The sequence below is a fragment of the Podarcis vaucheri genome (genome assembly GCF_965113315.1).
Source record: "Podarcis vaucheri genome assembly, chromosome: 18".
NCBI classification, from domain to species: domain Eukaryota; kingdom Metazoa; phylum Chordata; class Lepidosauria; order Squamata; family Lacertidae; genus Podarcis; species Podarcis vaucheri.
This window is the reverse complement of record NC_138756.1, coordinates 2951739-2967484: the sequence shown is the minus strand read 5'-3', so window position 1 is coordinate 2967484 and position 15746 is coordinate 2951739. Positions and strand designations below refer to the sequence as shown.

General features: G+C 50.7%; 1 protein-coding gene across 5 annotated transcripts in view; it reads left to right on the top strand.

Moving 5' to 3' along the window:
• DOT1L (DOT1 like histone lysine methyltransferase) overlaps window positions 1-14855 on the top strand; it is an 83629-nt gene extending 68774 nt beyond the window's left edge. For 3 of the 5 annotated variants that reach the window (XM_082206229.1, XM_082206228.1, XM_082206227.1), the window contains 4 exons: window positions 3120-3184; window positions 3923-4885; window positions 6107-6751; window positions 8666-14855. In XM_082206229.1, coding sequence (XP_082062355.1) covers window positions 3120-3184; window positions 3923-4885; window positions 6107-6711 — 1633 coding nt within the window. In that variant the 3' untranslated portion in view covers window positions 6712-6751; window positions 8666-14855. The remainder of the gene's footprint in view (window positions 1-3119; window positions 3185-3922; window positions 4886-6106; window positions 6752-8665) is intronic. The other 2 variants (XM_082206230.1, XM_082206231.1) reach the window with 2 other exon arrangements.
• Window positions 14856-15746: the final 891 nt, after the last annotated feature.

Here is a 15746-nt window from a genome sequence, read left to right as displayed (position 1 = left end):
CTTTGAAGGTGACCTGGAAACTGCAATTAATCCAGAATACGGCAGCTAGGCTGGTGACTGGGGGTGGCCGCCGAGACCATATAACACCGGTCTTGAAAGACCTACATTGGCTCCCAGTACGTTTCAGAGCACAATTCAAAGTATTGGTGTTGACCTTTAAATCCCTAAACGGCCCAGTATACCTGAAGGAGCGTCTCCACCCCCATCATTCTGCCCATACGCTGAGGTCCAGTGCCTAGGGTCTTCTGATGGTTCCCTCACTGCGAGAAGCCAAGTTACAGGGAACCAGGCAGAGGGCCTTCTTGGTAGTGGCGCCCACCCTGTGGAACGCCCTCCCACCAGATGTCAAAGAGATAAACAACTACCTGACATTTAGAAGACATCTGAAGGCAGCTCTGTTCAGGGAAGTGTTTAATGTGTGACATTTTAATGTATTTTTTAATCTTTTTTGGAAGTTGCCCGTAGTGGCTGGGGAAATCCAGCCAGATGGGCAGGGTACAAAAAAAATATCATCACCATCATCATCATTAGAAGAGTGACTAGTGGGGTGCCACAGGGTTCTGTCTTGGGCCCGGTCTTATTCAACATCTTTATCAACGACTTGGATGATGGACTCAAGGGCATCCTGATCAAATTTGCAGATGACACCAAACTGGGAGGGGTGGCTAACACCCCAGAGGACAGGATCACACTTCAAAACGACCTTGACAGATTAGAGAACTGGGCAAAAACAAACAAGATGAATTTTAACAGGGAGAAATGTAAAGTATTGCACTTGGGCAAAAAAAATGAGAGGCACAAATACAAGATGGGTGACACCTGGCTTGAGAGCAGTACATGTGAAAAGGATCTAGGAGTCTTGGTTGACCACAAACTTGACATGAGCCAACAGTGTGACGCGGCAGCTAAAAAAGCCAATGCAATTCTGGGCTGCATCCATAGGAGTATAGCATCTAGATCAAGGGAAGTAATAGTGCCACTGTATTCTGCTCTGGTCAGACCTCACCTGGAGTACTGTGTCCAGTTCTGGGCACCACAATTCAAGAAGGACACTGACAAAGTGGAACGTGTCCAGAGGAGGGCAACCAAAATGGTCAAAGGCCTGGAAACGATGCCTTATGAGGAACGGCTAAGGGAGCTGGGCATGTTTAGCGTGGAGAAGAGGAGGTTAAGGGGTGATATGATAGCCATGTTCAAATATATAAAAGGAGGTCACATAGAGGAGGGAGAAAGGTTGTTTTCTGCTGCTCCAGAGAAGCGGACACGGAGCAATGGATCCAAACTACAAGAAAGAAGATTCCACCTAAACATTAGGAAGAACTTCCTGACAGTAAGAGCTGTTTGACAGTGGAATTTGCTGCCAAGGAGTGTGGTGGAGTCTCCTCCTTTGGAGGTCTTTAAGCAGAGGCTTGACAACCATATGTCAGGAGTGCTCTGATGGTGTTTCCTGCTTGGCAGGGGGTTGGACTCGATGGCCCTTGGGGTCTCTTCCAACTCTACAATTCTATCATCATCATCATCATATACCCCACCCATCTGGCTGGCTTTTCCCAAGCCTACACTAGCCATCAGTTGCTGTCCAGGATTTTGGGAAGGGAGTCTGGAGGTGCCAGGGTTTGGATCCTACAACTAAGAAGCAGGGGGTTGGCTCATTGTGTCCTCTCTCTTCTGTGTTCCAAAGCTATTGAGTGACTGTCTGATCTGCCTTCTTGGTGGCTTTTTCTTTCCCCCGTTTTGTCCTCAAGCCTTACATGGCAGGCGGGGATTTTTAACAGCCTAAATGAAAGGCTGTCGACCTCTGTTCAGGTGGTCCACAGCGTGCCCCTGTTAAAAATGCATATTTATTTTTCAATTCTACTTTAATGGCTACTTTTGTTTAATCATAATCATCATAATATTTATACCCACCTATCTGGCCTGGGTTTCCCCAGCCACTCTCGGTGGTTTCCAGTACATATGAAAACATAATACAACGTCAAACATAAAAAAATTCCCAGTATAACAATTTATAACAATAAAGACTTGCACACTTCAGGAACTCAATACCTTAAGCTTCTCCCCGTATGAACTGATCCAGACCCTGTGTGTCCCCTCCCAGAGGGGTTCGGAAGGTGGCAACAAGAGAGCGGGACCCTTTCGGTGGTGGCTCCCCGATTGTGGGATGCTCTCCCCAGAGAGATTTGCCTGTTGCCATCACTACATGCCTTTAGGTGCCAGGCAAAAACATTCCTCTTTACCCAGGCCTATGCCTATTAAATAATCTGTGGCCTATGAAAGTGGGGGGGAGAGGACTGTTATTATTATGACTATTTTACTATTAGGCTGTCTGTCAGTATAGTATGCTTTCTGTTACGTTTTTATCATTGATAAATGATATTTATCACATTTACCACATTCTATAATGCGTTTTTAATGTTGTACAGCACCCTGGGATCCTTTGATAAAGGGTGGTGTATAAATTGAATAAATAATAATAAAAATAATAAATAAATAATGATGATTATGGTGGTGGTGATGATAAATTGTTCCCCAACTCTTCACACTAAAGTTCCAGGGAGGGTTACATAAATCAAAACACGTTAAAATCGATCTTGAACAACTTATGATCCCAGAAATGATTCAGGTTCTAGGACAGGCATAGGCAAACTCAGCCCTCCAGATGTTTTGAGACTACAATTCCCATCATCCCTGACCATTGGTTCTGTTAGCTAGGGATGATGGGAGGACTGACATCTGGAGGACTGAGTTTGCCTATGCGTGTTCTAGAAATACGGAGCTCAGGTGTTAAAGGCCGGGGTGCAGTGGTGCACTTTCAGCATTTGTCCAAAGCTGTATAGTGCCAGTCATGCCCCTGAAAATACAATAAAAAAACATCTAGCAGAGGATATTTTAATTGTCAGGACAGGCAGAAGAATCACGTAATCCTGGGTTTCCCTAACCACTAGGGATGACCGGAGTTGTAGCCCCAAAACAGTTGGAGACCCAAGTTTGGGAAACCCTAATGTAAGCGTTCTACTAAAACCGCAAGCAGTTTTCTCGTGACCCATGGGGTGGGGAGAGTTTTGGGAGCCCCTGGCTTACGGTAAACAGCTTTTCTTTTCTTCTTTCTCCCTTCCTAGAATCGAGAGAAAAATCGCGACGATATCACTGGAAAGCAAATCTCCACAGAAGCCGATGGAGAACAGTAAGTGTGGAGGCCGCTGGTGTGGGTCAGGGGGAAAAGCTGTTTTAGACTGCCTGCTTAGGGTGGTGCTGGGTGTTAGTAACAGGTGCATGTAAAATAAGTGCAGTTCCATACGGATTAGGTAACTGAGCACAAAAGCTGTCTTCACCTACAAAAAGAATATTAGCTATGTTTGCCGTTCTAGATTCACCAGGCTGGTCTTGAAAATGATGCTTATTCTGTATATAATGAAGGAATGTCAAGGCATATTGAAAGTGTTGGGAGGGTTCTGCTTCCAGGGAGCCAGTGTGGTGTAGTGGTTAAGAGCGGTTGTCTCGTAATCTGGTGAACCGGGTTCGATTCCCTGCTCCTCCAGCTGCAGCTGCTGGGTGACCTTGGGCTAGTCATACTTCTCTGAAGTCTCTCAGCCCCACTCACCTCACAGAGTGTTTGCTGTGGGGGAGGAAGGGAAAGGAGATTGTTAGCCGTTTTGAGACTCCTTAGGGTAGTGATAAAGCAGGATATCAAATCCAAACTCTTTTTCTTCTTCCTTGGTTGCTATTTGGTGCTGACAGTTCTCTCTTTTGCTCCCCATCCGTCTCTGTCTCTTCTCCTATTGCCTCTCTCACTCCTGCTCCACTCGTCTGTCTGCGTCTCTTTGCCCCTTCCTCGCCCCATCCGCCTCTCTCTCTCTCCCCTTCTCCTTGTGTGTGTGTCTCTCTCTCACACACATTCCTCCCCTGCCTCCCCAAATCCCAGGCATGAGCTTAGCCGGGAGGAAGCAGGCCAGCGAAAACATGAACAGCAGCAAGTGGAAGTCGACCTTCTCTCCCATTTCCGACATCAACCTGACCAAAGCAGTGGACAGTCCTCTGCAGGCCCCGTCGCTGAGCCAGAACTCCCTTTTCGCCTTCCGACCGCCCTCCGAGGACGGCTCGGGGGGCGACAGCAAGGTCTCGGCCCACCCAAGGAAGCACGGGGCCTCGGCCGCCCTCGACGGACTTGGCCAGACCATGAATGGATTTGCCTACAACAGCGGGCTTCCGGCCGACCTCGGTTTACATAGCTTTATTGACGGTGCTCCTCTCCCGCACAAGGCCGCTGCGGATGTGGCCGCGGTGCTGGCGGGCAGCTCGCCCCTGAGCTTCCTGGCGCAGCGCAGCAAGGAGGGCGGCGGGGTCTCCGAGACGAACCCCTTCCTGAGCAAAAGGCAGCTGGAGAGCCTGGGAGCCCTGGCCAAAGGGGAAGACTCCAACTGGCCCAGCGGCCTCAAGGGCAAAGACCCCGGCGAGCTGAGCGCCCGCCTGGGAGCCGCTTTGGACAAGTCCTCGGTGCTACACGGCAGCAAGGCCGGGAAGGGCAGGGAAAGGGAGGCCGTCGAGCTGAAGAACGGCCACAACCTCTTCATCGCTGCCGCTGCTGCCACCCCACCTGGCGGCCTGCTCAACGGCAAAGGCCTGTCTGTGGCCCCCACGGGCAGCTCTCCTTCCTCTGTGCCCACCTCCTCCTCCTCCATGGTGGCTCACCCGTTCTTGAACTCGCTAACCACTGGCTCGCAATTCCCCCTGGGCCCTATGGTGACGAACTCTTCGGTACTGCAGTCCCTGTTCAGCTCCATGCCAGCCGCCAGTCTGGTTCACGTCTCGTCAGCTGCCACCCGACTGACCAACTCTCACACAATGGGCAGCTTCTCCCCTGGGGTGACAGGTGGAACAGTTGGAGGTAAGGCGGAGCTTCGGGGTTCTTCCCTCCGTGGGGGCACAGCTGAGAAGGGGGGGGCAGGGACAGCCTTTTTCGCACCCTCTCTGCAACCCCACTCCACAGTTAGGTGGGTTTTATTTCTTTATGCGTCTTTATTGAAGTTATATACTGCCCTTCATCAGGACACCCCAGGGCAGTTCATAGAGTAAAATACAAGACAAAACACCAGTAAATAATTAAAGCAAAACAGCAAAACACTACTCCCTTTCTCACAGACACATTTCAAAGGCTGCAGTGTATTTATCAGCCCAAGGACTGGATGAAGAGGAATGTTTTTGCCCGGTGCCTAAAAGTATTTAATGAAGGCACCAGGCAAACCTCCCTGGGGAGAGCATTCCACAAGCGGGGAGCCACTGCAGAAAAGGCCCTGTTCTCGTGTTGCTAACCTCTAGACCTTTCGTGGGACTGGCACCCAAAGAAGGGTCTTGGAGGCTCTCAGGGTCTGGGTACGTTCACATGGAGAGAGGCGATCCTTGAGGTATTGCGGTCCTGAGCCGTTTAAGGCTTTATAGGTCGAAACCAGGTTTTCAAGCGCTCTTTTCTGGGAGATCCCCCACTCCACTTGTGCTGAGCTGTGTTCCACAAAGAAGGGGGCGGGCTGGGAATACACAGACCATCCTTGGCCTACCTGGTGCCTTCCCCAAATGTTGCCTGGTGTCTTCCCCCAGCCAGCAAGGGGCACCAAGGAGGAAACATGCCAGTTCCCCACAAACATGCGTGCCTGAAGGTCTCCTCCTCCTAAGAGCCTCTCTTTTTGGGAGAAGTCGTGTTTCCGGGGCAGAGTGGCTGCAGCAGCCTTGAGACTAGCTTGCTGTCGCCAAAAAGAGGGCCTTAGAAATGGGTGCGCTGTTGGGTCTCTGAGTTCAGCCAAAGTCCCTTCCCTCTGGCGCATGAAAGGAAACAGGTAAGTGAGCAAGCCTCTACCCCCCCGCTCAGCTTCTACACCATCGCTGCTCATCGCTTGCCGCTGCGGCTGTCGTTCATTTTCTCCATGCTGCGCATTTGTCTGTCAGGCTGCGGCTGCTGCGATCTTTTTTAAGTTTGCTTGCTTGCTTTAAAAAAAAATAGTTTATTTTCCCCCCGGTTGTGTTGCGTCACGTTGTCGTTGTTGTTTTTGCTTCTCTCGCTGTGAGCCGTGCCAAAGTTCCGCCTGCTGAGTGTGTTTCTTTCTCCTGTTTGCAGGTATTTTTAACCATGTGGTGCCTTCTGCCTCCTCCTCCTCCTCTGCTCCCTCGCCTTCCCTTCCGTCTTTCTCTTCCTCTTCCTCCTCCCTCCACTTTGGCAGCAGCACTGTCTCCAGCTGCGCCGCCGCTGTTCTGAGCCTGAACCCTCTGCAGGTGGCTCCCGCCTCCCCATCGTTCCACTCGCCCCCGGCCCCGTCCGGCGAGACGCAGCACCTCGCGCGAACCCCGGTTCACCCATCCCGGCGCACCCCGCCTCCCAACGTCTCCTTGCCTCCGCCCCCTCCCCTCCTTGCCTCCAGCAGCGACTCCGTCCTCCTGCAGGCCTTCTCCTCCCTTCCGGGCTCCGAGGCTTTCTTGCCGCCCCCGTCCTCCTCTTCCCCCGCTAACTCCGCTTTGTCTATTAAGCTAGCTTCTCTCCAGCACAAATCCTCCCGCCCTTCCTTCACTGTCCACCACCCGCCTCTGCCCCGCTTGGCGCTAGCCCAGGCCGCGCCCGGGATCCCGCAGCCCAGCGCCGCTGCCTCCGCCGCGCCCGCTATGTGGGTCACGCTCGGCCTGCAGTCTCCTTACGCTTCGCACCTCCCCGGGGTTAAGCCGCGGTAATGGGCTCGGCTTGACCCTTTAAGTGTTCGTGCCCCGTAAGGTAAGGCTGGCCGGGAGGGCGGGTGGGGTGGGGCAGGCAGCTTCTTCGGAGGCATGGAGCCACATGTCTGTAAGCTTTGTCCTCTTGCAAGGTGGTTGTGGGGTGGGTGGCGGCTAATGGATTGAGGTTGAATCTGGGAGAAAGGGGTCGGGCAGCTGTGGGGGAATCCCTGGTCCTGAATGGGGTAACTGTGACCCTGAAGGACCAGGTGCACAGCCTGGGGGTCATTTTGGACTCACTGCTGTCCATGGAGGCGCAGGTCAATCCTGCGTCCAGGGCAGATGCCTGCCAGCTCCATCTGAGACCCTCCCTTCCTGCGCCCTGTCTTGCCAGAGTGGTGCATGCCCTGCTTGGACTACTGCCATGCGCTCTCCGTGGGGCTACCTTTGAGAGTGACTCGGAAAATAAAGAATGTGGCAGCTAGACTGGTAACTGGTACCATATAACACCGGTCCTGCAAGACCTACATTGGCTCCCAGTACGTTTCCAAGAACAATCCAAAGTGTTGGTGCTGACCTTGAAAGCCCTAAATGGCCTCGGCCCAGTAGACCTGAAGGAGCATCTCCACCCCCATCGTTCAGCCCAGACACTGAGGTCCAGCTCCGAGGGCCTTCTGGCGGTTCCCTCCCTGCGAGAAGTGAGGTTGCAGGGAACCAGGCAGAGAGCCTTCTTGGTAACATTTGGAAGACAGGCAGCCCTGTATCAGGAGGTTTTTAATGTTTGATTTACTGTGTTTTGATTTGATGGAAGCTGCCCAGAGTGGCTTGGGTGACCTGATCAGATAGGCAGTATATAAATGATGTTGTTGTTGTTCCTGGTTGATCTCACGGCCCTTTTCACTACCTTCCTTGGGGGGGGGGGGTAGTCAGCAGTGCAGCTTCTGCCCTCACGTGCAGAATGGCGTCTCCGGACAGGGCTGGGAGAGGCTCCTGTTCTGGAGAGCTGCAGCTGCCAGCCAGTGTAGACATTGCTGAGCTGGTTGGACCAGTGGCTTCACTCATCACAAAGCAGTTTCCTGACTAAATTGTTATTACCAGGCAGATGTCATCATGCCTGGACCTGAAAAATTAATAACTGGCGATGACTTGCAATAACTGTAACCCGAGTTTTGAGGGTCGAGGAAGAGAGGCCTTGTTTGCCCACAGAGAAATAAAACTCCTCCTTATCATCATTCTTGTATTCATATCCCACCTTTTCCTCCCAAGGGCTCAAGGTGTGGTGTACCTGGTTATTCCCAGGGCGTTGTTTTTCAGCTGGAACTCACCAGAACTCTTGTTCCAGCAGTTCTCGGGGGGGGGGGGCATCCTTGCCATTATAAGAGAACAAGGAAGGCGTTCATGGCACCTCTTTTTCTAGGATGTTGTTGGACTACAACTCCCATCATCCCTACCTAGCAAGGCCAGAGCTCAGGGATGATGGGAGTTGTAGTCCAACAACATCTGGGTACCCACAAGTTGAGAACCGCTGGGTTAGGCTGAGAGAAGTCCGTGAGCTGCTCCCTGGGCTCACCCAGTGAATGCCGTGGTGGCCGAGAGGGGGATTGGAACTCTGGGCTCTCCCATGCCCAGTCTGACGCTCCAACCCAGTGTTTCCCAAACTGGGGTCTCCTGCTGCTTTTGGACTACAACTCCCATCATCCCTAGCTTGCAAGGCCAGTGGTCAGGGATGATGGGATTTGTAGTCCGAAAACAGCCGGAGACCCAAGTTTCGGAAACAGCACTGTGCCACACTGGCTCTGTCTTGCCGGTCAAGCGAGGTAAGAATTCTGAGGGCCAGGTAGTGGCTCTGGAGGGCCGCACTGGGTCAAACCTCCCCAGCCCTGCCCGCGCCATCCTTGATTTCCTGGTTTTGTGAACGGTCCATAATCCGCTGGCTTAAAGTGTGCTTCTCCTCTCCCCTTCCCTGTTCCCACAGGTAACTAAGGACCTTCTACCTCAACCCCCCACGTGACCTATGCAAGGCCAGCCTGGACCAACGCCTCTCCACTTCCACTTGAAGGTGCTGCCCTCAACCGCTGTAGAGAGGGGCTTCTGCTCCTCCACTCCCCCTCCTCCCCATCTCTCTTTACTACTGGACACACGCAGGAAAACCAGACGAGGAAAGAGACAGGCAAACGGAATGGAACCCTTGAGTCCTAAGCCTAAAAGCCGGAAGAAAATGCTACTGTGAAATCTTAAGTGTATGTGTGTGTGTCTATATATATATATATATATATGTATATTATATTATATAATATATATGTATATGTATATCTCTCTCTTTCTAGATATATTCAAACTGCAGAAGGCGACAACGGCCTCCGATTTGTATTGTTGATATAGTTTAGATATTTATATATTTTTTAAAGTTTGAGAACACGTGTTTTCACAAAAGGCACCCCCCCTCCGCTCTTGTATGTGTGTTCGTTCCACGCAAAGTCTTGGAACCGGGGGGAAAACACGCCGGGGGAGGGGGGGAAAGAAGAGGAGGAGGAGGACTTTTAACAAACGAAATACTGCTAATAACAAAAGGACTGGCCAACACAAGCGGAAACACATCCAAAAGGTTCTCTTGGTGCTATCCATGCCCGACAGACGTGTGCCTCTCTGGGCTGAGCTTCCCCGTGGTGCTTTTGTTTTTGTGTTTTTTTGCGGGGCGCAGAGGCCTGGTTGTTTGCGTGTTTGGGGGGGGGGTGAACAATACCAAGCCACGTTCATATATAGAGCGAGTCTGACTCTTCTTAATTTATTCCACCCGCTCCCACCAGATGTCTGGTCCATGTCATCGTCCGTGTCTCTTCTGCTCTCTAGTGATGCCAGGGAAATGAGGAATCCGGGGCTTTTCCTTCTCGGAGCTAGCCCCTTAAAAGCAACCTTAGTTGGCCATTGGGCAGTAGCTGGCGTTGGGTAGGGGCCAGGGATGAACGGAGGCAGTCGTGTTGCATGGGCGTCCGGCTTTCTGCCTCCCCCCATCTGACAAACGATGTCATGTAATGCTTATTTGAAGGTGGGGCCATCGCACTCCCTTTCCGGCTTCCCAGCAGAATTCAGATATGGTGCTCGTGGGGGATAAAACATAGCCTCTCCCGCCCCAGAAACCGACACCCCCAGGTGCGTTTCCGAAGCGAGGGGAAGGGGATTCCTCTGCCTTAACTGTGAAATCCAAAAGGGTCGTGTTCAGAGTTCAAGGTGGGGTGGGGTGGGGACCCTGACCCACTGGCTTCTGGGGTGGGTGGCGATGAAAGCAACCCCTCCCTTCCCGGCGGAATGGCTCCCCCCAGGCAGCCAAGCACTGGCAGGCATTTTCTCACGCCAAGGGCAGCTTCACCCGTATTTTGGGACTCTTGCCTCAGGCTTGGGCACCTTTCTTGCCCGGGTCCAGGCTTTGTAGTCTTCTAGGTTTCCTTTAAAACAAAAAACCATTGCTTACAATTTTCTAATCATGCCATCTTTGGGGGCTCTGGCTTGCCCTCGGTGAGGATTTCTCCCAGTTTGTCCTCTCCTCGGAGGCAGCAGATTGGGTCCCCGGCTGTCTGGCTCGTTGCTGTGTTCCTTGGAAGAAGCAAGGATGCTCCTCATCCTTGCCCGGTGCTCTTCCCTTCCTGTTTGTGTCCGTCTCCCGCTCTTGGAATATTCCCCCAGGGATGATTTGTTTTGGGAGGCAGTGGCCACGCAGAGGCATCCCATTGGTGTCGTTGGCCAGGCTGCTTGCACTGGAAAACTTGAGAAAGCAGGCCGCCCAGTTTTGCGCTGGGCCTGCTGCCAACTTTGTTTCTTGGGGCTCTGTCATCCTTTTCGTGTGTTGTCGGCGGCAAGATTTTTGATACTTGATCAAGACACGCGGCTTTGTACGTTCCGTCAAAGACATGTCCGCTCACTGCTTCTGTCCTTGTTGTTTCTCAGTGGGTCGTGTTTTAAAAATGTGATTTCACACCCCTGCATCAGAGATAAAAAAAACCACACACACACGTGCATACTGCAATCAAACTTAACTTTTTTTGTATCTCGCCTGACAACACTGGTGCTTTGCTGATTTTTTTATAACAATAAATTGTGACTTGGGTGATCAGTGCATAGGAATAATTCTTACGTTTTTTTTTAAAGGCACACAGCTTTCTGGGAATGGTGAGATGTGCAGGGGGGGGAATATATCTGTTTAAAAACACATACACACTCGTATGCTTTCTGCTAATTTTTTTATCAGGTTGTGTCCATAGTGTAATTGGAAGCGGGAGACAAATAGCAGTTTTGTTTCCTCAGGTGTGCCTAGAATCAGGGAGGAAATGGCAAGGGCATGAGAATATGAAAGTCTGTGATGATCGCAGCAGAGGGTATCATTCTTGCTCCCCTCAATACCACAGCGGTCCCTAAAGTCTCACGTTTGCCTTCCTTGCTTCCAAGATCCACCTTGTGGCTTTTATAAGATAGTCTCTTGCTGTTGCTTTTCCCTGAATCTGTCTATCTTGCGCTCTCTCTCTCCCCTTTGCTAAGGTCTTGGAGCAAACAGCTGACTTCTCATAAAGACTTTTCACCATTCTGCTTATTTTTCCCTGCCCCTGTTGGACTGCTCAGCATCGGCAGAGAACCGAAACCTCCCCGTTTCCAGGTTTCTTAAAACTCTCATTGCAAGCCAAATGAATTCCTTTTGGCTCCGGTTCCCCCGCCCCAGAAGGAACAAGGAGGATGCAGCTCATTACTCTGGCAACCCTTTTTTCCCTTCCGCTGCGCAGGACCAGCACGGAAATAACCCTCTAATAAATGTGGACTGGCTGCCAAAACCCTTTATCTTGCTTGGATAAATCTCCGCTGCCTTCTGTCGCATCACTGGCCAGGTTTCCAGCAGCTTCTCTTTCTTGCCCTCCTTCCACACTCGGGTATCTTTCCCCTGCAGGCCCACGATGCCTGCAAATTTCCATTTTGGGGGAAAGTGTGGATACAGTTTGTGCTTTCGTTCCCTCTCCCTTCCCTTGACTTTAGTCTTAGCTTGCTTTTCTTTAAAAAAAAAAAAATCCCACTTGAAGGCCTAGTTCTTACAAGTCTTCTCCAGTCAGTTGCAAATCTTTTCCTAGGTCTGAAACTAAAACGGATTTCTGCTTGTTCACCTCTTTACCTTCTGCCCTGTGTTAAATTCGTAGGGTGCGAATTTCTCATACCTTACACGGGAAGCATGACTTGCTGCGCTTGAGTGGAACTCTCTCCAGCAACCGCTTTCTCTCCCCCTCTTAAAAAAAATTCCTCCATCTCCCCTCAGCCCGTCTTCTCATCTTCAGTACTCTTGAGGTCCCAAGTGTGTGTTTCATGCGTTGATCTTCCGTTCGGAATATAGTCTTTAAAATGCCGGATGGGCCCCTATCCATAGCGGTGTTGAGCCAAGCAGGCCATAGGGCAGTGGCCCCTTCTCCTCTGACCAGCCCAGGGTTTTGATTTTATAAAAGCACAGGAGAGCTGGCCAAAGGTACAAGGACCAAGCTGCCTGTTTTCAACTAACCAGGCGGTTCAGACTTGGGGCAGTAGGTCCTGGGTCCAAATCCGAAGCCTGCCTTACCCGACCCCTCGAGGACTCAGCTAGGTTTCTTGCTTGGTGCTGTCTTGTTTGCAAGAACTCCGCGCCGAAACACAAATCCACTTGGTGATCCATTCGGCCGCTGGGGCGGGACGCCCCGCCTCCGGAAAGATCACCCCCAAAGGTCAGTTGTAATATTTGCCCTGCTGCTTCTGGTACAGAGATGGAATCTCAGGGGCTTCCCTGTCGACAATCGACAACCCCCCAGGGCCGTGCATTGAAATCGAAACCCACACCACTTTGTCTTGGGAGAAGCTTGTTGTAGTGAGCTGTTGGGACCTCCCCTGCCTTGTTTTAATTTATTTATTTTTCTGAGTGGGATTTGCTGCTGCTGCTGCTTCTTCCCTTCATTGGTGCTAGATGCAAAACAAGACCCTAAGGTGCTTAGCTGGGTTCTTTTTTACCACCCCCCGGGGGGGGGGGCATTCCTTTCACCCAGCCGACCTGGCGACAACAGGCCACAAGGAAAGGAGGAAGGCTGGGTATTCTATTTTATTCTTTGCCAGTAAAACCTGCTTTAAGATGCTTTACTTTGTCCGTAAGCACACAGAGATTATGTTAAGTTGTGTAGAGGGAACTCGTCTTCTAACTTTATTTTTCAGGAGGGCAGAGTATTAGTTCAGCAGCAAAACTCTTTAAAGGCTTGACCCTGTTTCTGGTGCAGAATATGGTGCTATTTGGGTGTGTGTTGAGTTTCCCTAAGCCATCAGGGCTCCACCTTATCTGAGGTTATCCTAGACCAGCCTCTGCCATTTTGGGGGCCCTCCCTCGGCAGTCCAAAGCAATCTTGGAGGGGCTTCACAATGGCAAACAGACTCTGCAGACCACAGGACAATGTCCTCATTTTCACGGCTAACCTTCCATTCCATTTCCAAACACAACCTTTCTCCTAAACCGCTGGGCATGAGAACTCGTAGAGGTCTAGCGTGCTTGGCTTTGAAATCTTAAGAGCGATGCCTGTGGCATGAATATGGACAGCACCCTTTTTTTTTGCGGGGAGCGCACACCCTCGCAGAATCTGAAACACACACCCTGTGCTTTTCTGCTTCTCTCCCCCCCCCCCCGCAAACCCCTTCTTTGCAACTTGGATAAAGTGGTGAAGAAACTTTGGGATTGGTTGTGAAGGACGGTGTGTCCTCGCAAATTGGGTTTGGTTTGAGATGGTGCGCGTACTCTTTGTGAAAGCGTGCGGGTCATTGCAACAGCGGTGGTGGGATTTGTTTGCACCCAGTGGAGTCGCTTGGTTTTTAAAAGTTGTAGAATTGCTTCAGAATCAGGGCAGGGCGGGGGGCTTCTGGGGTTGGGTGCTAACGGTGCTTCCCCCCCCACCCCTCCCAGAAACAGACCCACAGGGGGGGGGGAGTAACCTTTCGCAGGGTAAAAACTACTTTCTGATCAGTCTAACAGACACACTGTAGTCGATGCAGTCCATTAAGCAGGCTGCCGCAATCTCCTGTGAAGTCTGAAATCAGCCTTGCCGGGTATCTTAATATCCAACAAGAACTTCCATAGAAACGGGCTTGCTTGTCTGTGTTTAACTAGCATAGGAATTTGTGGTACTCTGAAAGAAAGGTGGGTGCCGGGGAGTCGACAGCAAGCATCCCATTTGCAAAATATCTTTTGTCTCGGTTGCAAGAGGCTGTTTTTGCAAATCTGGTTCAAAACAGGTCTTCCTCCCTATGGGTATTGGCTGCTCAGCCCTTCATAATTTTGGATTTCCTCACCCACATGCACATTGGAACCTTAAAAAACAACACCTTAGCCCCCCCCCCCCATTTTCTAGCCTTGATGGGATGGAGTTCTATTGAAAAGAAAAAATAGGAAGGAGAAATGTGGGGCAGACCAGCTCCTCCTTTCAGCGCTTTGCGTTTTTTGAGCCTTTTGAGAAACGTGCTTTGCAGAAACAGCCCTTGGGGGGGGGCTGGTTAAGGAATTATCTGGTTCCTCCCCCCTCCACAACGAACTGAGGCTTTGCCTTGCCGAAACAGGGAGTTTGGGTGTGGGCGGGGGGGGGGGGTAATTCAGTCAGTGATGGAAATTGCTGTTGCTCAGGAATTAAATCTGTAAAATGTAAAATAAAAGGAATCCGTTTGTAAATGGATTGAAGGGAGTACCCATATCCTTAGAGATGGGATGTTCTTTCCCAGCAACTAGGGACTTGATTTGTATACATTAGCCCATGAAAATGAATTCTATTTAAATTTCAGTCTTTCATCCGATGTACCTTGGGGTTTGTTTGTTTGTTTGTTTTTGACTTTGCTCCATGAAATCTCGACCTGTCATTCTTCCATAGATCCATATGAACTACTTCTGGCGTTGTGTATATATGTATGTAATAATCTTTTATCTATATATTTCAGCCCCTTCCATTCCTTCCGATTCTCTGCACTGCAAAAAAAAAAAAAGTTTTATCTTTTTGTTCTAACCTCCACTTCAGATCTCCCCCCGCACTTCACCCTGATTTGTAATTGAAAAAAAAGAAAATGGCTTTGAAGTTTGTCTTTATATTAAAAAAAAATGTATGTATTTTAATACACTGTATACCCTTGTGGTAGTGCTTCTATCCTTTCTGAAGTTGTCTGGTTTCTTTTGCAAGAGACGTCCAGGTTTCACAGCCAGAGAGGCCTGCGTTCTCCCCCTGGGGCCACATGCTAGAGGTCAGCTGAGCGATAAATGCAGTTTTCACCTTTGTAGAATCATAGAACTGTAGTGTTGGAAGGGACCCCCCCTGCAACGCAGAAATCTCAACTACCGTATTTTTCACACCATAGGACGCACCGGACAATAGGACGCACTTTGTTTTAGAGGGGAGAGAACAAGAAAAAAAAATCTCCCCCTCTCTGCCCAGCGCCCCTTCAGTGAAGCACAGAGAGGGGGAGAACTTTCCCCCTCTTGTTTTCCCGCTCTAAAACAAGGTGCCGTTCAGGCGGCTACCTTGGAAGCCTGGAGAGCAAGAGGGGTCGGTGTGCACTGACCCCTCTCGCTCTCCAGGCTTCAGGTTACTTTCGACCTGCTCTTTGGGGCTGGCGGGGGGAAGCCCACCATCAGCCCCAAAGAGCAGGTCAGGGAGCAGCGGAAAGGCGCAGCGGAGAGGCTCCTGCCATAGCCGCGCGTCACCTCTCCAGCCGGGAGAGGGTCGCGGGGCTATGGCGTCTTCGCTCCATAGGACGCACACACATTTCCCCTTAATTTTTGAAGGGGGAAAAGTGCGTCCTATAGAGCGAAAAATACGGTAAATCATCATCGGCAGGTGGACACCCAACATCTGCTTCAAGGCCTGCAAGGAAGGAGAGTCTACCACCTCCTGAGGGAAACCATTCCACTGTCGAAAGTTTTTTTAATCTCTTTTCATGTCACTCGAAGCCATTTGTTCAAGTCCTACCCTCCCAAGCAGGAGAAAACAAGGTTGCTCCATGTGACAGCCTTTGAGATAATTGAAAAATTGAAATTGAAT